The sequence below is a fragment of the Cyclopterus lumpus genome, chromosome 18 (assembly GCF_009769545.1).
Source record: "Cyclopterus lumpus isolate fCycLum1 chromosome 18, fCycLum1.pri, whole genome shotgun sequence".
In the NCBI taxonomy this organism is placed as follows: Eukaryota; Metazoa; Chordata; class Actinopteri; order Perciformes; family Cyclopteridae; genus Cyclopterus; species Cyclopterus lumpus.
This window is the reverse complement of record NC_046983.1, coordinates 14,960,342-14,980,022: the sequence shown is the minus strand read 5'-3', so window position 1 is coordinate 14,980,022 and position 19,681 is coordinate 14,960,342. Positions and strand designations below refer to the sequence as shown.

The following is a 19,681-nucleotide window of genomic DNA, read 5'->3' as shown; positions in this document are numbered from 1 at the left end:
GGCTGCGATTAGCTAGCCAGTGGGACACAGACAGCTTCAACTCACATGAAGGATATCAAATGAAGAAGAAGAAAAAGTATCAGATTAAGTACTCTATTGGTATCACTTTAAGTGATATTGGTAATGGCAACGTCATTACAGAGCTGGTTGAAGACTCAGTAAAGTTACAATCTCAAAGATCTCCGTTTGTTCCTTTTGTTTGCATCTACGGCGATAAGCGGCAAATGCAGATGTGTTTTGAGATCACACTTCCTTTCTGTGCAATGCTTCTAAAATTTACCGGGATGGTCGCCACAGACAGTAGACCATTGGCTTCATTACCATTTTGTTACCTCGTTTGGTGATAGTGACCTATCAGACATGTATCAGTCTTAATGTGCTGGAGGACTCCTGTGCTAACTTTAGTCCGTCCCAGATTGATCATCTTGTCGATAGTGCTACAGGCTCACTGAGAATGACACTAGACTCGATAGCCCCTCTGAAGAAAAAGACAGTGAGGCAAAGGAGGTTTGCTCCCTGGTATAACCCTCAGACCCGCGACCTAAAGCAAACTTCACGAAAGCTCGAAAGCATATGGCGTTCCACCAATCTGGAAGAATCACGCTTAGTTTGGAGAGATAGTCTTAAAACATATAAAAAGGCTCTCCGTAATGCCAGAGCAGCCTATTACTCATCAGTAATAGAGAAAAATAAGAACAACCCCAGGGTTCTCTTTAGCACTGTAGCCAGGCTGACAGAGAGTCACAGCTCTGTGGAGCCGTGTATTCCTATAGACCTTTATCTATTAGCTCTGCTTCCTTCCCGGAGTCGTTGTGACTTCACGTCTCATAGGGTCCATTGGACCTGGAGGTGTCTGATGCCTGGTGAGCCGGCTTCCCGCGTTGGCCCTGCTGATGCCCCGCCCCCCCTCCTCACTACCTCCTTCTGTTTCATGGATTGGAGTTCCATTCATACATTGTCATATTCATGTAATGTGTTTATGTAACTCTGTAACTCTGTTCATTCTGTACACATGACATCTATTTATCTGTCCATCCGGGGAGAGGGATCCTCCTCTGTTGCTCTCCTGAAGGTTTCTTCCCTTTTTTTCAATCAAATTATATTCATACACTGTAGAACAGCTACAGGGAACAATTCAGGGTTAAGTGTCTTGCTCAAGGACACATCGACTATGGTGGGGATTGAACCCCCAATCCCCCCCTGATTGAAAGACGGACATGCTAACCACTGACCCATAGTCGCCTTATTTAAATACAACTCTTCGACATTGGGACCTCACACTTGCCTTAATGTGGGTGTTTGGTGCTGCAGGTCACGCACAGCCTTAGATAAAGTCAAACAAACAGCTAACATCCATCCAACCGCAAAGCAGCTTTGGAGTGTCTAGTGTCTACGTGTTGTACCTGTTGTACCTGTTGTGGAGTTGGGGTCAGCGGGGACAGCAGCGTCGGGGCCCAGTGTGCAGCTGGGTCTCAGCGTCGGGTCACTGTCCTCTGTGTTGGGAGTTAAGGAGCTGAAGGCTGGCAGCGATGCTGTGGACGGACTGAATAAACCACTCTTCCTAGCTCCCTGAAAAACATCAGCAAAGACATGAATCACTCTGAAGGGCTAATGGGGTCAACATGTTGTCCAACCATCAGCCAATTGCATACTGCATACTAATCAGAAAGTGTGTACCATGTTGTCATATTGACAGGTGTGGCTGTAGCAGCAGATCCACCTCAACTTCTTACATTGATCTCAATCCTGAAAAAGTTTATTAATGAAATATATGCTCTTTTTGTACATTAAAAAATTATAGCTTCAGTGATGGCATCGTCAATATATATATATATATATATATATATATATATATATATATATCAGTTGTTCCGTGACTCCAACACTGCAGAGAGAATCTCTAGGAAATGTATTATTCATATATTATTGGAATGTATATTATTGATATTTGTTATTAGTTTTTTTATTTTTTATGTTCAGCTTACCTGTGTACTAAATAATGATTTAGTCGTTTTTTACCCCAGGAAATAGATCAGGTTTGTGTAAATAATTCAGTAGTGTGTGGAGGACAGTAGTGTGTGAAAGACAGTGTGTGGAGGACAGTAGTGGAGGACAATAGTGTGTGGAGGACAGTAGTGTGTGTTGACAGTAGTGCGTGTTGACAGTAGTGTGTGGAGGACAGAAGTGTGTGTTGACAGTAGTGTGTGGAGGACAGAAGTGTGTGTTGACAATAGTGTGTGAAAGACAGTGTGTGGAGGACAGTAGTGGAGGACAGTAGTGTGTGGAGGACAGAAGTGTGTGTTGACAGTAGTGTGTGGAGGACAGAAGTGTGTGTTGACAGTAGTGCGTGTTGACAGTAGTGTGTGTTGACAGTAGTGTGTGTTGACAGTAGTGTGTGGAGGACAGTAGTGCGTGTTGACAGTAGTGTGTGGAGGACAGAAGTGTGTGTTGACAGTAGTGTGTGGAGGACAGAAGTGTGTGTTGACAGTAGTGCGTGTTGACAGTAGTGTGTGTTGACAGTAGTGTGTGGAGGACAGTAGTGTGTGTTGACAGTAGTGTGTGGAGGACAGAAGTGTGTGTTGACAGTAGTGTGTGTTGACAGTAGTGCGTGTTGACAGTAGTGTGTGGAGGACAGAAGTGTGTGTTGACAGTAGTGTGTGGAGGACAGAAGTGTGTGTTGACAGTAGTGCGTGTTGACAGTAGTGTGTGGAGGACAGTAGTGCGTGTTGACAGTAGTGTGTGGAGGACAGAAGTGCGTGTTGACAGTAGTGTGTGGAGGACAGAAGTGCGTGTTGACAGTAGTGTGTGGAGGACAGAAGTGCGTGTTGACAGTAGTGTGTGTTGACAGTAGTGTGTGTTGACAGTAGTGTGTGGAGGACAGTAGTGCGTGTTGACAGTAGTGTGTGTTGACAGTAGTGCGTGTTGACAGTAGTGTGTGGAGGACAGTAGTGCGTGTTGACAGTAGTGTGTGTTGACAGTAGTGCGTGTTGACAGTAGTGTGTGTTGACAGTAGTGCGTGTTGACAGTAGTGTGTGTTGACAGTAGTGCGTGTTGACAGTAGTGTGTGGAGGACAGAAGTGTGTGTTGACAGTAGTGTGTGTTGACAGTAGTGCGTGTTGACAGTAGTGTGTGGAGGACAGTAGTGCGTGTTGACAGTAGTGTGTGGAGGACAGAAGTGTGTGTTGACAGTAGTGTGTGTTGACAGTAGTGCGTGTTGACAGTAGTGTGTGGAGGACAGTAGTGCGTGTTGACAGTAGTGTGTGGAGGACAGAAGTGCGTGTTGACAGTAGTGTGTGGAGGACAGAAGTGCGTGTTGACAGTAGTGTGTGTTGACAGTAGTGCGTGTTGACAGTAGTGTGTGTTGACAGTAGTGTGTGTTGACAGTAGTGCGTGTTGACAGTAGTGCGTGTTGACAGTAGTGTGTGTTGACAGTAGTGCGTGTTGACAGTAGTGTGTGTTGACAGTAGTGCGTGTTGACAGTAGTGCGTGTTGACAGTAGTGTGTGGAGGACAGAAGTGCGTGTTGACAGTAGTGTGTGGAGGACAGAAGTGTGTGTTGACAGTAGTGTGTGGAGGACAGTAGTGCGTGTTGACAGTAGTGCGTGTTGACAGTAGTGTGTGGAGGACAGAAGTGCGTGTTGACAGTAGTGTGTGGAGGACAGTAGTGTGTGTTGACAGTAGTGCGTGTTGACAGTAGTGTGTGGAGGACAGAAGTGCGTGTTGACAGTAGTGCGTGTTGACAGTAGTGCGTGTTGACAGTAGTGTGTGTTGACAGTAGTGCGTGTTGACAGTAGTGCGTGTTGACAGTAGTGTGTGGAGGACAGAAGTGCGTGTTGACAGTAGTGTGTGGAGGACAGTAGTGCGTGTTGACAGTAGTGCGTGGAGGACAGTAGTGCGTGTTGACAGTAGTGTGGGGAGGACAGTAGTGCGTGGAGGACAGTAGTGCGTGTTGACAGTAGTGTGTGGAGGACAGAAGTGCGTGTTGACAGTAGTGTGTGGAGGACAGTAGTGCGTGTTGACAGTAGTGTGTGTTGACAGTAGTGCGTGTTGACAGTAGTGCGTGTTGACAGTAGTGTGTGGAGGACAGAAGTGAAATACTGGAAGTCGGAAGTTAGAAATTTCAACCAGGAAAATGTAAAACTGAGATGTCAGGATTATTTTGGAGTAGCATAAAAGTTGCTATTAGAGAACAAAGTGAACCTAAAACTGAATTTATTCACCAATGTGTGAATAAACATAAATACAAGGTTTTTACAAGCTTACCTTCATCACTATGAGTACTTTAGCCTTCAGCACTTCATTCATTAGCCACACACAATAACACATTAAATATAATTGAGTGAAGCATTACATGAAGTAAATAGTATGTTTTTTACTAGAAATATGCACAAAGTGACGGACGACAGTAACAAGACGCTATATTCCTAGCATGATCTTTTTAGCTAGCCGTGTGTAGCTAGCAAGTCAGCTCGCTAGCTGACTAGCTAAATTGAGCACAGGGTGCAACTGTGGTAATTTGGTAGATAAATAATATAGTTTATTACCAAAGTATATTAACGCAGTGTCAGTCTATACTAGCCGTTGGTGTAACTTGCAGCAATGAGCCAGTTGGTTCTAGACCTTTTCCGAAATGTGAAGAAACAGAAAGACAATGAGTGACTGTTGTTGTTCCCAGTCTGTAACTGGTTACCACAGTCTGCTGAGATGACCCAGGCGTGAGGAATCCACAGAGCCACAGGCAGTCTCTTGGGAGTGCCTTGATGGGGGTCCAACAAAATCTAATGCTGCACCAAGTCCTTTTTCTGGTGTTTTAGGAGAAGATTATACTTTTCTTTAAGTTTGAAATGTAGCTTTGTGTTCAGTGCTAAACTCTGTTTTGGACGCCCTGACATACCACACATCTGTGGTTTGGCTCTTCTCAGGGACCTTTGTTCCATGTCTCATGTCCTCATGCATGAGAAACCATTTATCATACAAATCATAGTGGTGTTGTAGTGAGTCTGTGACGGAATCTGGGATATTAGAATTCACTGAACGTTTGAAGAAAGGAAGAAATATTTTATTTCCTATACCATTAGTGTTCTGTTGTCAGATTTGTAGCTAAACTACATATTTGATCTGTTCTGTCAAGTCTTCTCGCTTGTGTAGTCCAGTATAATTTGTGTTTCTTTAAGGTGTAAGCATACACAAACCTATGGTATGCAATTTGATCAGTTTATGGTTGTGTAGTTACCACTCACATCAGTAGATGGCGCCCTTCTAATGGTTAAACTCCTGAAAGACAAAGGAAGAGCAATGTCTTGATCAGGCTCCAAAAATAATCATGGTAAGTCATGGCAACAAGCTGGGCAACAAATGCAGATGCTGAAGATGCTGAGGGTGGGGTAACAGCAGCACAGACACACATCTTGACAAAACACCACAAAAAAACAGACAAAAAGCCCAAAAAGCAGAGGAGCAGTGGGTTTGTGCTGAATCACATCCACATCCTGTTCATGTCTTTTGGGGATGGGATTAGTGGAGCAGGAACACAAACCCACTAATTATGTCAAAGATGTTTGGTATTAGCTACTATTCAAATCATAAAAACGATCATAACTTTGTTGATTTCAGGGGAATTCATGTGGGATGAGGGGCACACTGCTGTTAGAAGAGGCAGGAGTTGATGGACGTGGCCTACCTCAGCTGCAGAGCTTGCTCCACACATTCCAACAGGCTCCTGCAACAGGAAGACCTGATGTTTATCTGACTACGGGCCTGAATGGCCCACAACAAAGGGAGGTGGGGAGGTACCCGAGGTCCACTAGTGCGAGGACATTAGGACTGAGGCTCAGACTGCTGATGTTCTGTGCAAGACTAAAGGAGAATTCCACTTTATTACAACTTTTTGTTTTATTCTCTCAGTTTTCACGAGCACTTCTATCAGTAATAATAACATTGTGTTCATGTAGGTACTTGGTAATTTAACAACATTTTATAAATACTATAAAGAGTTGCCAAGAGTTCTATGGATCAATTTCCTGACACATTTCTTAGAAAGTGACTGAAGGTGGTAAATTGTAAAATAAATGTTCTAAAAAAAAAATGGTTGCAATGGAAGCAAAAGGACAGCTCCCAAAAACATTAAGGAATTGTATTACACATATGTTATTTTACTCTTTTAATTAAATATGCTGTGACACGTGTGGATATATCATTCATTAAATCGTAATTAGCTGAGCTACTCTATCTAGTAGTATCTAGCGGTAGGTGTCATTACAACAGTGACCAGGGGGAACATGGTTGATTGAAGTGAACTACAGAAGTGCTCACTGGGGTACACGTAGACCTGGATGGCGTCAGTGGATTATCTCAATAAATAGTAGGTTTACAACCAACCAGTGTTCCCAGATCTCAATAACTACTTTGGTGAGTACAATGTCAATATAACTGATAAATGATGGTCAAAACTACAAAGATAATGGTCAAAACTAAAAAAAATATCCTTTTCATTCTAAATTTGTTACCACTAATAGCATTGCTAAATATCTAATCTAATATTCGGAATTATAGCATCTGCTGCCTTCAATAACAAAACACAATACATCAGTTTAACACAAAATATCCCATATTCTGTCATGACAGATACACTCTGATCTTTCTATAGTGCCCATTAGTGCCACCAAATCCCCAAAAGCAATTTGGCAATTGTGATGCAGTGGCCGCAGTCTGAATTGCAGGTCACATGACATCCACCTTCCCGGGACACGATTTTACACAAAGAAAATAATTTAAAAAATGATGAAAACATTAAATAATGTCATATTGTTTCAGGTTTGGAAGAGAATTGATGACTTTTACTGGTAAAACACGGAAGCCAAAAGAATGTTTTGGACGTATGGCAACTGGATGAAAGGGGTCCGTAATAGAATTCAGATTCAGTTCTCCTAAAATACTTTTTGGATTATGCGCACAATAAACTCCTTCACAGGACATGTTTTGCTTACCAATAGCAACAAAAAACACAACTTGTTGCATTTGGATTTTTAATGAATGGAATGTTTTTCAAACGCTCTTTCCTTTGGACTCACATTAAAGTCTGTATGCACTGATATGCTTTTATTGTTTTGCTCTTTGTAACGATAATTCGATAGAAGACGTTTTCTGGGAGCACAGAGAACCTCGGGAGGAGGGTGCTACAATTACAGTGTTTTGGGGTGAACTATTCCTTTAAAAAATGATATTGCCCTCTCCCCCTCATTCATTCTTCTTCCTTCTTCTGTCAAAACCTGGCTCCTACATTACCCACAATGCAACCTGATGCCAGGTTGGTCAGGGATTAAAGTACTATGCTGTCGTAGCTAACATAGCAGAGATGAGCAGCTACAGAAGATCATTTATTTATTTACTTTTCAAACTTTATTTGAACTTTATCAGACTTCACACAGCTCCCTCTGGAGACACTGATGGCTTCAGACTACGTTTTTCTTATAAGCAGTAGAAGTCCCAACACCTGGAACTGAACTGTACGTTGTAAAATCAGTGGAGTTCTCCTTTAAAACATCCACGCTCAGTTCACTGTTGGGATCTCATTTAGAAATCAACACAGCTCTCAAGCTGGGAGGAAATCTTTGGATTCAGGGGCACTATTGGACACTTGAAAAACATGATCAGAGTGTATTATTGACAAAAGAGAGGAATTTGAGTAGTTTATCCATTGTTGTCCTTACATGAATTACTGATTGCCTCAAAGAAGGCATATTTTACAGCTGTGACATCTCAACAGCTTAAAACCATAGTATTACCAATACAGAATGAAAGTAGAAGCGTGAAGAAAAGAAACAGAGAGAAGGCTTACGGTGAGTTGTCTTCATCTCCAGACAGACTCCAGTCGTCATCATAGGAGCCCTGCTGAAGAGGGGGGGGGGACAGAGTCCATGGTCATATTCATGTATGTCATCAGTATACATATCCGTCACAAATATACCTTGGAGAAAAAGAGCCTCACCAAATCAGGATACGGCTCAGTGACCTTCCTCAGTGGAGGCCCAAACTTCACCTGGTCGACTGCAAAGAAAACGTGATGAGAATGAGGCGAGTGTTGAGCAGTATTCACACAGAACGGGTTTTGTTTTTAATCAGATTAGGACAATAAAGAGCTCCCACACGATCCAGGCCTATTGCACTATCGATGAGCCCTCATTTTCATTAGCTTTAGTTCGGATGGACAGGATGCACTCCGCAACCACACATCTGCTCTCATGTCAATAATGAGCTAGTACTGAGTCCGACTGGCTTCTACAGCCTGACCCAATGCAACAGCCAAGCACAGCATTAGAGCGGTACAATGACATCTGTAATGGGACCGGTTAAACTGGATCCAGTGCACACAGCACAGGAGGTGTGCTGCTACAGGACTTGGTCTGGGAGGGCCAGTAGCTTGTGGTGCCCCTTTTTGTAGTCATTTTATGTCTCATTGTAATTGTTTGTCTCTTTGTGTTCATTTTACATGTCTTAGTAGTTGTTTTTTGTGTCTCTTTGAAGTCATTTTGTACATTTGTGGTCGTCTTGATTAAAGATAATCACTCATAAAGTTTATTTTGTATTCACGGTTGATTTCTTCCAGGTGTGTATACAATTTTATGAGGTATTTCATTCTTTTTTTTAATTACTGTATATGTGCCGAATATATGTGAAAGTGTAATGTAATGTATTAGTATGTTTGTAAGTATCATACTTTGATTTCTGTGATGACTTGACTGAGGTGTGGTTAACAGGAAGAAGCAGATTGCTGTGAAAGCAGAGAACCATAAAGCAGAGGATGGGGGAACTTGTGAACCAGAAAGAGGAAGTAGCCGTATCGGCTCAGTTATTTCCCATGGTGTATGTTTCTGAATGTCTGGATCGTGGTCCATGCCTACTACGAATTATTCATACATTCTATCATATTCATGTATTGTGTTTATGTAACTCTGTATCTCTGTTCATGGACATCTATTCTTCTGTCCATCTGGGGAGAGGGATCCTCCTCTGTTGCTCTCCTGAAGGTTTCTTCCCTTTTTTCCCTGTCAAAGGTTATTTTTGGGGAGTTTTTCCTGATTCGATGTGAGGTCAAAGGTCAGGGATGTTGTACGTGTACAGATTGTAAAGCCCTCTGAGGATAATTTGTAAATTTTTTTGGGCTATACAAAATAAACTGAATTGAAAATCAATATATGAAACTTCAACCATCCTTATAGTTTAGAAATCGATACCAAAAGTTATTTTCTTTGCCTTTTAGAAACGGATTGCAAAATGTCTTGATTTATTCTACATGTAAAATGTACACTTCACACTAAAGGAATGGAGAATGTTGTTTGTCATGCCCAAACAAAACAACAACAACAATGTTCATGTTTTACTCCATTTACTACAAATGACACTCGTTGAATTCTTTTCCACCTTCCTCAGTGGTTTCACTACAGTGTGAAGATCAACTTGCAGGGACTTGACACATGCTTGCAATAGAAATTCCATCACGGTGAACATAATGTGTCCTTTTTTGGGCAAAGACCCATTGTTGCTGCTTGGTAGTTGGGGGGCGTTCTGTGCTGTATTACACAGCAACACAACCGAGCTGCCAGCAGCCTCCCCAACCTCTTCACGGGTGTTATTTGCACCATGGTGATGCCTTGTTGTTGCACTACTATTTTGTGTTTCTTGCTGCTTATGCAGCATAGCTGTGTCTTTGTCTGTTGGTTGGTCCACTACTTTGGTCCAGAGGGAAATATCTCAGTTATTCTTGGTACCCAGAGGATGAAGCTTTTGGTCACTTTGGTCATTCTCCAACTTCTCACTGAAAATATCGTAACATCTGCTCGATGTATTGGCACAACATTTGATCTGAAGACATTCATGGTTCCCAGAGGATGAAACCTACTCACCCGTTTTTTTAAATTTATGGATTGAAGTCAAATGTCTCAACAACTATTGGATGGATTGCCAAGAAATTTGGTCCATTCATATTTATCCTTGAGGCTGACGTTTAACAGCTGATGCCTCAACTTTTCATTTGGCTCCATCATCGTGTCAACATTTAAGTCTGCCCAATACTTTTGTTTATGACCAAATACCTGCAAAACTAATGATATTCCCACACAAAGTGCAGCTAAGGCTAAAAACCGACGATAGCATGTCATCATGCCAGCGTTAAGTACAACCACACACAGTTGCTAGCCATGTAAAGGCTTTAATAATGCAAATACAGTCTGTTGCCGCGGTACTGAGACGTCACTGTTTCAATACCTTATTTTGGGAAACATGTTCCTCTCCAAAACCATTTTGTAGTAAACCAAACCTCTCAAAGGTCAAATGTCTACACACAAATGGCTGTGCAAGACGTTCACCTATATAAAATACATAAAGCCTATATTGGTTAAGACTGAGGTCCACGGTCTGAATGTGTTTGTAGCTTTAGTTTCTATGAATAGCACACTGCGTGTAGGGGAAGTTGAGGTCAGGTTGATCTATGATTTGGTACTGGGCAGAGTGTGAAGCCAGACTGTCGCACCAGAAGCCTTTACGCCACAAGGAGACTATTGGCAGCAGCAGCGGTATGAAGTCACTGCACCCAGTGCATAGAAGTACCACTGTCTGTCACACACCACTGGCATGTTCTCAGTGCCATCCTCTGACGAGGCCTTCGTCCCACATGTATGGACGGGTTACGGGACAAGAGCAGCCGTCAGCAGCCGGACAGAGGCTTTTGTCCTCATTCACATTATGGAGATTACAGCACTGAATAGTGGGGGTCCTGGTGGACAATGAAGCCACTCTTCAGCAAGAACAACCGACATTCAGTATATTTAGACACCCGTGCATACAGTGTTTGTCAGAAACAAAGTATTACTGTGCAATATTTAAGATATATATTGACTATATACAGTATTTAGACGCAAAAGATGCCGAGCTCCGTAAAGACTGGCTGCTCATAATATATAATGTTTGTCATTGTTCACCATCTTACTTCAGTATGCTAGCATGCTAACAGTACATTAGCTAAAGTATAGCTCAAACTAAATGTTTACACCCAGGCTGGTACCTCATTCAGGTCCGCGCTAAGCGGAGAGGCTGCCAGGAAGCTTTCTGCTTGATGAAGGCATTCAGATGTTGATGAATGGGAAGAGTGACGAGACTCATTCTGGCTAGTGAAGTGTGTGGAGTGTTGTGTGTGTGTGTGTGTGTGTGTGTGTGTGTGTGTGTGTGTGTGTGTGTGTGTGTGTGTGTGTGTAGGTGTGTAGGTGTGTATGTGTGTGTGTGTGTGTGTGTGTGTGGGTGTGTAGGTGTGTAAGTGTGTAAGTGTGTAGGTGTGTAGGTGTGTGTGTGTAGGTGTGTAGGTGTGTGTGTGTGTGTGTGCGTAGGTGTGTAGGTGTGTATGTGTGTGTGTGTGTGTGTGTGTGTGTAGGTGTGTAAGTGTGTAAGTGTGTAGGTGTGTAGGTGTGTGTGTGTGTGTGTAGGTGTGTATGTGTGTGTGTATGTATTTATGTGTGTGTGTAGGTGTGTATGTGTGTGTGTGTGTGGGTGTGTAGGTGTGTAGGAGTGTGTGTGTGTATGTGTGTGTATGTGTGTAGGTGTGTGAGTGTGTGTGTGTAGGTGTGTGTGTGTGTGTGTGTGTGTGTGTGTATGTATGTGTGTGTGTGTGCTCACTCACATTGTTCTTCAGACAGGGTCCTCTCCACAGGCAGGCGTTTCCCTGCTGACTGAATCTTGTCAGGAGCCACTTCCCCAACCTGCCAACAGATCAGACATTCGCTTGAGGAGTCACGGTATAGTTACGCCGCTTTAAAGTCGGTGCCACCTCCCCGCAGTACTGACCTCCAGCTCGGTGTCGTCCATGCTGTGCGTGTGGCCGGTGTGGAGCTCAGGGTTGTTGGCCATGTCCAGCAGCTCAATGACCAGGTTGCGGGTCAGGAGCTGTGTCACGAACGGATGCTGGAGGAACAAGGAACAGTGACAGAAGATCATGCACGATGGCGTCAGACCTACACTGACTGGCCTCCTAATTGTCAGAATTTCAGTCTTTGGAAGGACATTGCTAAGTTGGTTCCAGACCTCTGGGTCAGCACTCTGATTTGGGGCTTCAACTAACAATTATATCAATGATTGATTCATCTGTTGATTAAAAAAACATTTCTAAAAGCTCTCTTTTCTTGTCCGTAAAGTCATTCAAAATGTCATAGTGCTCAACGGAAAGGTGCCCAAAACAAGATTTGCAGCATTTTAATTGCCTCTCAACGGCTCTCAACAAGGCGACAGTCTGAGCGATACAATATTCTTACATGGCAAAGTCTGCTGCTATATTAATGCACTGAATATCATATTTTGCTCCTTTAAATATGGGATCAAGGGATCAAGATTACGGCTGTGCAACCTCAGTCAACTTTATCGTGTATCATCACGAAGTGAATGAAACTTCTCTGGGTTCAAAGGGGTTAAAATAGAACTTCTTGCATTTCTTAGGTGACCACTAACCTGCAGCAGCGTCTCAGCTGAGGGCCGTTTACGAGGGCTTTTAATGAGAGACATCTTCACAAAGCTTTGGAAACCTGCTGACCTGCAGAGAGCAACAGAGTCAGAACCAATTGTACATCAGGAAGATATTGATCAGATTGGAAAACCATTGGTCCCAATACATGCTGACAGTTAAACTCACCATTTGGTTTTATCCTTTAGTCTTGGAGGCTGGAAGTTGCTCTTGGACATCAACATCAGAGCTCTGAAACATTGTGTGAAATGTCACCGGGGTGGAAAATGTCTTCATTGTTTACACGCAGTGACTGTCCAGGAATAAAATACACAGCAAGCTGTCCCATCACTCAAGGGTTCATTGCACCCGCCTGTTTCCAGCTGCCTGAGCCGACTCACCTCATCGGGTGGAGGTCGAACATGGGCGGCTGGAGCTCCGCCAGCTCGATGGCGGTGATGCCGACGGCCCAGATGTCACACAGGTGGTTGTAGCCACCCTTCTTCTCGACTGCAGCCACCTCCGGAGCCATCCTGCACAAAAGGGGTAGAAGAGGAGGAGAGGAACATCAGATAAAACATCCTTTATTGATGCTGTTCTATTGTTGTCCACCTCTGAGGTTAACTTTCTCATATTAATTGAGATAAGTTTGAAAAATGTTGAATTCTCAGTAATTTCATAAAACAGCTGGCCACTGTGATGTTTTTGCAAACGTAAATAAAAAAATACTCTGGTGAGTATTTTGGGCAGCAGGACAGTGTGTGTGTGTGTGTAGGATTGCCTCAAAATGAACTACAGTGTGTGTTCATGCTAATGAAGAACATGTCACCCAGTACAACAGTGAGGCTCTTTGATGGTTCTTGAACAATGGAAATAAATGATTCATTGTGGAATTCCTCACAATTCTACCTTAATAAGGTCTAGAAATAACCAGAAATATATTACCAGAGTATTGTAATGTACATTGGATACAGCTTTTGAACGTTGTACACAGGCTTCTTAAATGTGATCATTGGGATCTATAAAGTCTAATAAAGCAGACATGATACTGACGTGTTCTCCAGTCAAACAACAGAAATAGCAGTCCAGTGTGTACTTGTTTCTAGAGTGTAAAACAAAAGAAGAACTGCACCATACATGCAAAGTGACGTCCCTCTTGTCATGACAAGCAGTCATCAACCAAGGTAGAGCACCAGTGAGTTGTCGGCTCACTCAGAAGTACCCTGTAGCAGAGTGAGCTTCAACTGAGGAGAGAGGAATGGGGAGATGGCCACGCCACTACCCCAGCAACCTTTGGTGCCACTCGCAACGTCTAGTGGGCAAGAACGTGCTCCGTCCACCCCGGAGGTCATAACACCACATTTACGTCAATTTAAATCTTCCACATTTACAGGTTTCAACCCTTTCTGACGATATCACAGTGGCACTTACTACAGGGAATCTCATAATGATCTGAACAGCACTAAATAAATGGATGGTGTCTGAAAACCTCTATCATTATGTTCCGTACCAAATTATGTGAACCTGGAAAAAAATAACGCAGAAACATTTTTATTGTGGATAATGTAGTAACCAAGGTTGTGTCATGATACAAGTGGATCCCTTGGTTTCCATCTATTGCGTACATTATTTTATTGCCAGAGAATAAAAAGAGGAACGTTTGTATTGAATGGGTGAGTACTCTCATAATGACTTGATGCAGACAGGTGAGGGCAGGAAACTTCTTCCAACTTACCAGTAGGGAGTTCCTATGAAAGACTTCCTTTTGGCTACGGAGGCACTGATCTCCGCTGCCACTCCAAAGTCAGCTAGAACAGAAGAGACAGGCGGGTCACACTGGAGCCGAGCGGCTACGATCCACCATGTTAAAGTTAGTGAGGCAATGTGTGTGTGTGTGTGTGCATCACCACTGACCCAGTTTCACATCTCCTCTCTCTGTCAAAAGGATGTTGGCTCCCTGCAGAGAGAAAACAACTGATCTAAGCTTGTGTCCACATGAAGACCCCCCCCCCCCGTATAAGAATATATGATCATAACTGTACTGTAACAACTTGACAAAGATAAACAAAAAAAGCTGCTGTACCTTTATGTCTCTGTGCATTTTGCCAGTTTCGTGCAGGTGATACAAACCCTGGGAAACGCACAGAATGAAAATGAGCTGCACATCTTCTAATATTAATTAAAGAAACCACATCTTAATAGATCAGGTTTAACCATTCTAAACCGAGAGTAACCCAAGAGACCCTGATCTTAACTGAAATAATATACTATAATGACATATCGCAGTGAACACTGCAAAACTAAATAACATCTTGAATGAAAAGGAAAAGTGAAACAGAAAACAAAAAGAAAGTCATAGTTACACAAGAATGCTTGTATATCAAGTTAGAGTGCAGAGGCTGTGTTGCTCTGTCATCACTCATAATCATCAGACTATTTAGATAATATATATTAAGAGTGCTTAAGAGAAGTATTTTTGCAAGTTGTTCTTTTTTCAATCCAGATCTTGTTGTTGTCTACAAACCTGATCATCCAATTAAAGTGAGCAGAAAGTCACTCACTAACAGACTACATAGTCTGGCTCTAGTTGTTGCTGCAGCAGCATTCACCTCTACAGTATATTTATGCGGTCTGGCGAGGTTAAATACTATTTAGCTCTTCTGTGGCTGGGACAGAGCACACATGAGTCACTCTATCTTTAGAGGTTCCACCATGCGACAGCAACAAGCTGCCTCTCACACAAAGAGCCTTACCTGGAGGGTTTCTCTGCACACGTACGCGATCTGCTTCTCCTTTAATGGGCCCGTCACTGAGGAGCACAGCTTGATTAATGGATCATAGATGGGAGAACAAGAAAGAGCCTGCGGCTACATTTCTAAAGATAGATAACTGGCTTTTCAGAGCTCGTTAGGCTTCCACATCGGTTTTACAGTAATTATACTAATGTCTCAAAATGTGCCTGGTGATTACTGACTGATTTTGGGGAAACATGACTCAAAGAGAGGATCACTTTGCATATAGTCCAGACGATTAACATAGCATAACGATAAGAAATCTTATTCTGAAACCCCAATAGTCCTGAAAATGTCCTGTTGGACCAAAAGCCCATGTCTGTAAGCCTGTTAACCCTTGATTGACAAAGCCTCAATTGCAAAGTTTCAGGGAGTCTCTAAAATCACAAGACAATTATTTGTCAGTTGCAATCGTCAATAAAATGTCTTTTGAAAGCTTACTAATGCCCAGCAGTTTTCATTTTCATTTTGTTTTCCCGTCTTCACGTCTCCTTGTGGACCCCCTTTGGATAAATCTGATCCAGAGTCTTTCGTGAGAACCTGGACTGAAGCAAGACATCGTCTGTCCTCTTCTTTGACACCAGGACGGCAAGAAGAAGAAGCTGAGCCAAGGGCCATGTGTCGAGTTGTCGTGAGTGTGTGTACGTAAACGTATTTTATGTCTAACCACCTAAAAACGACGTAATCAACGTGTATTTTTAAAAGACACTATACATGTAATGAGAGGAAACCGTCACGACGTCCCCGACACGTCCAAAACTCAAACTAGATCGTCGCGTCAGAGTTTCTATTCTTCCCACTGTGCCACATGGCATGAATATCCCTGAGAAATTGGTGTGGATCTTTTTCACCCTGCTCTGGGTAAGAAACAAAAGAACATTTCCACTTCTTCTTTCAATGGTAATGCCGCACTTTTTGAGTAGTGCAGATAATACTCAAACTGGATGTAATACAAAGCCTACATTCAGAACTCAACAATTATTTGTATGTATACCGTGGTAAATGTCCTGCAGTGACCCTCCACCACAGTACTCCATGCAGATCCACAGCTTGGTGTTCCTGGAAGACACACACACACACACACACACACACAGCTCATGATGAACAGCTTTTATCTTGGGGTTTGACATGAGCTGTGCTTCTTCTCCAGTTTAGCGGGGATTGTGAAAGGCGACATTGAAGCATTCAGTATCAGAAGGAAACACTCCCTCAGAGTCTGAAACTTTATTTAACACATTGTATCATTCACGAGCTGTTGTTGTGCCAACCATCAAACTAGAAACAGTGGGAGAGGAATCCAGCAGCAGTGTGGGGTGGATGAAAATCAAATGCCACCGACAATCCCAGGAACTCCACACATGTGCAGTGGACGGGCAGAAAACACACAGCACCTGTGGTAGCTGCCGAAGTAGGACACGATGTTTTTGTGCTTGCACTCCTTCATCATGGTAATCTCCTGTTGGATGGACGTGATGTCATCACCTGGACAGACAGACAGTTTAGTCAGTGTCTTCTCTCACAACAGTGTGTTGGTGCACTGAGCTCCTACTCGAGGGACACTTATAGACCAGTAAATGTAGGGTTAGACTAGTGGGAGAACTGGTTTACAAGCCTTAAATATCATTCACTTCAAGCCAATCAGAGCAGACTGGTCTTAAAGAGACAGGCGCTAAAACAGAGCATTTCAGAATACAGGTATATTCAGATAGACAGTATGAGTAAAGTCATGGGTTTTTTGATACATTAAAGCATGTAAACATGTACTAGCCCAAAATAAAGTGTTATTAGTTTCTGTAAACAGAAGTAATGATCACAGTGACCAGTAATTCTATGTATATGTTAGGGCGTTAGCATTGTTTAAAGATAGACTTAAAACCTATTCTTTCTTTTTTTTTCTCAAAAAAGTGTTTGAAAAACAGTCCGACAATTTGGAAAATTGCTGTCCTGTAAATAAACAATGCACTGTGTAGTATCAACACTCTTATTATGGCTTATTGTATGCCACACTGTGTAAAATGGTAAAGTAAATTATAATAAGATTGATGCATATCTAAAACTGAATAGAATCTGCCCTGTTCTTGTCCAAAGCCGTCTTATGAGACTGATATTGATCTACGTATATTATTATTAATTCACCAAATGTCACTATTCATACACAGTTTAATTAAAATATTTAAAATAAATCTTCCTATAACAAATGTGTTTTACAAATAAGCATTGAAGAGAATGTTGTGTCATGTGTAACATACCAGGGTCGAGCTTGACAATCTTGATAGCCGTCAGTTCAGATGTCCTGATGTTACGAGCCTGAAAGGGATGGAACATACTCATTAACATAACCATATACATTATAACCTGCCTTTTTGAGGTCAAGCTAGGAACATACTTTATTTGTCAGCAGAGCAGGGTGTTGAAAATGTATATGTACCACACATATTACACACACACAGGTTAGGCGTCACCGACAGCGAGGTCCTACTGTATATGCTCTTATTGGTACTCTTTTGCAAATATGATTTTACCCCGTGCATAACTTGACATTTCTCTAAAATCCACCTCCTTCTCAAGTCAGTTGAGGTAACGCTCGCTCCCTGGCCCATGGTAACTGCAGTGGACCTTGAGCAGATCAGAGTGTAATGTGCGTCATATGCATACCCCATTGTGGTTTAGAGAGCCTGGCACACCGCTGGCATCAAGCTGCTTTATGCGCCAGTAGAGACCCACTGCGTTACATACCGTTACCCTCAGATAACACCCTGCAGGAACCAAAGGCCACCATGCAGTAATCATCAGTACAAGACTTTCAGACAGAAATTATGAGCACATTTATTGAGTTCAACAGTTCAACAGATTCTCACGTCCACGACAAAATGTCAGATATTTCTTTTGATATGGTGCATATATTTTGCATATTGTAAAGGGTCTTAAATTCAGTTTTTTTTACTTTAGTATTTTTGTAATTATGACGAAAACAGCCTAAATGGACTGTACTTGTATATCTCTTTATTAGCCTTCCAACCACTCAAAGTGCTTTAACACTACATTCACCCATTCATACACTGATGGGAGCGGCTACCATGCAAGGTGCCACCTGCCCATCAGGACACTATCCCCCCATTCATACACCGTAGGCACAGCTACGGCAGCAATTTGGGGTTAACTGTTTTGTCCATGGACACGTCGACATGGGTTAGCGTAGCCGGGGATCGAACCGCCAATCCTCAAATTGAAGGGCGACCCTGCTCGCTTGTACTTTTACTTACGAACGTGCTCAGACTCATGAAAGCACTCTTAAGAAAGCGAAGGCTGTCAGTCTTGAAGCTGCACTTTTTCACAAACATTTGCATTACTTATGAACTATTGATCCATCACAGATAACACTTTCCGAATAAAGAATGTGATGTCGTGGTTGAAGCTCTGCCAGATCCATCCAGGAAAGAAAACCTGGGCATGTACACATCTGATCAGCCTGCCATCTCGATGAAGAACAAGCTTACTTAATTAGTCTACCGTCTGGCCTTGGCTTGAACCGTCTATTGAATCCATACCAATAGCATTGCTATTCCCCACTGGCGCTCACAGACCAGCCCCAGGCCAAAGAGCCGTACCACTTCCTACAGACGTATGCTTTATGAGTGATACAACTAGCGTATTGCAGGGGATTCAGCAAATGTTTTTGATTCATCAGCTGGGATCCCTGAAGAGCCACAGCAGGAAACCTGGCTGCTATTTTGTTGAAACTTATGGAGCTGGACGAGTGTTAAATGGACAGTCAAAGTCAAGTCGAGTTTTTAATACGGAGGTAGTCCAGTAGCAAAGCAACCAGAACCAGTTCACCCAATTAGGGGACATCGGTGACCGTGACAGTACTACGTAAGAGGTGATGAGGGATGTTGTTTCCAAGCAGCTATGCTGTGTTTTCAACTTCCTCCATTCTTCCTGGGAACATCAGTCGTCCCGATTCAGCGACTGCACTGACGTCAGATGGAGCGCTTTTTCACTCTGAGCATCCACAACAAAATGAAGCAGCCACCAATGGGATGAGCAGGTCGCCTCAACGCAACCTGTGGCCCGCTGCACTCACTTCCTGTTTTCTTTCCTGTTCTACCGCAGGGTTTCCTGCGACTAAAGTCATAGTAGCGTCTCCGACATGATTTCTACATAGACAAGACTGCAATAACAGCGGTAACACACAAAGTTGGAGCGGAAGCTTCACTACACTTTGATCAGGCACTCAAATGAATGAGCTACTATTAAATGAAGTCTATTCATTTAGTAATTTCTTCATAATGAGACATCCTCATTTCCTATTGAATAGAGATGGAAAGCATGGGGCATAACCAGTTCAAACTGCTGTGAAACAGGTCAGATGACAGGTGCGACATGGCGCCTGCTGCATTGTATTTTGC

General features: G+C 42.7%; 1 protein-coding gene across 2 annotated transcripts in view; it reads right to left on the bottom strand.

The window, feature by feature from the left end:
- Positions 1-19,681, bottom strand: part of map4k2 (mitogen-activated protein kinase kinase kinase kinase 2) — a 33,459-nt gene that overhangs the window by 7,223 nt on the left and 6,555 nt on the right. For both annotated transcript variants that reach the window (XM_034557380.1, XM_034557381.1), the window contains exons 2-18: positions 17,522-17,579; positions 16,664-16,754; positions 16,267-16,331; positions 15,234-15,289; positions 14,564-14,611; positions 14,395-14,437; positions 14,216-14,288; positions 12,882-13,013; positions 12,670-12,732; positions 12,489-12,570; positions 11,832-11,948; positions 11,668-11,746; positions 7,987-8,045; positions 7,837-7,889; positions 5,680-5,718; positions 5,240-5,273; positions 1,413-1,569 (exon numbers count right to left, since the gene is read on the bottom strand). In XM_034557380.1, coding sequence (XP_034413271.1) covers positions 1,413-1,569; positions 5,240-5,273; positions 5,680-5,718; positions 7,837-7,889; positions 7,987-8,045; positions 11,668-11,746; positions 11,832-11,948; positions 12,489-12,570; positions 12,670-12,732; positions 12,882-13,013; positions 14,216-14,288; positions 14,395-14,437; positions 14,564-14,611; positions 15,234-15,289; positions 16,267-16,331; positions 16,664-16,754; positions 17,522-17,579 — 1,249 coding nt within the window. The remainder of the gene's footprint in view (positions 1-1,412; positions 1,570-5,239; positions 5,274-5,679; positions 5,719-7,836; positions 7,890-7,986; positions 8,046-11,667; positions 11,747-11,831; positions 11,949-12,488; positions 12,571-12,669; positions 12,733-12,881; positions 13,014-14,215; positions 14,289-14,394; positions 14,438-14,563; positions 14,612-15,233; positions 15,290-16,266; positions 16,332-16,663; positions 16,755-17,521; positions 17,580-19,681) is intronic.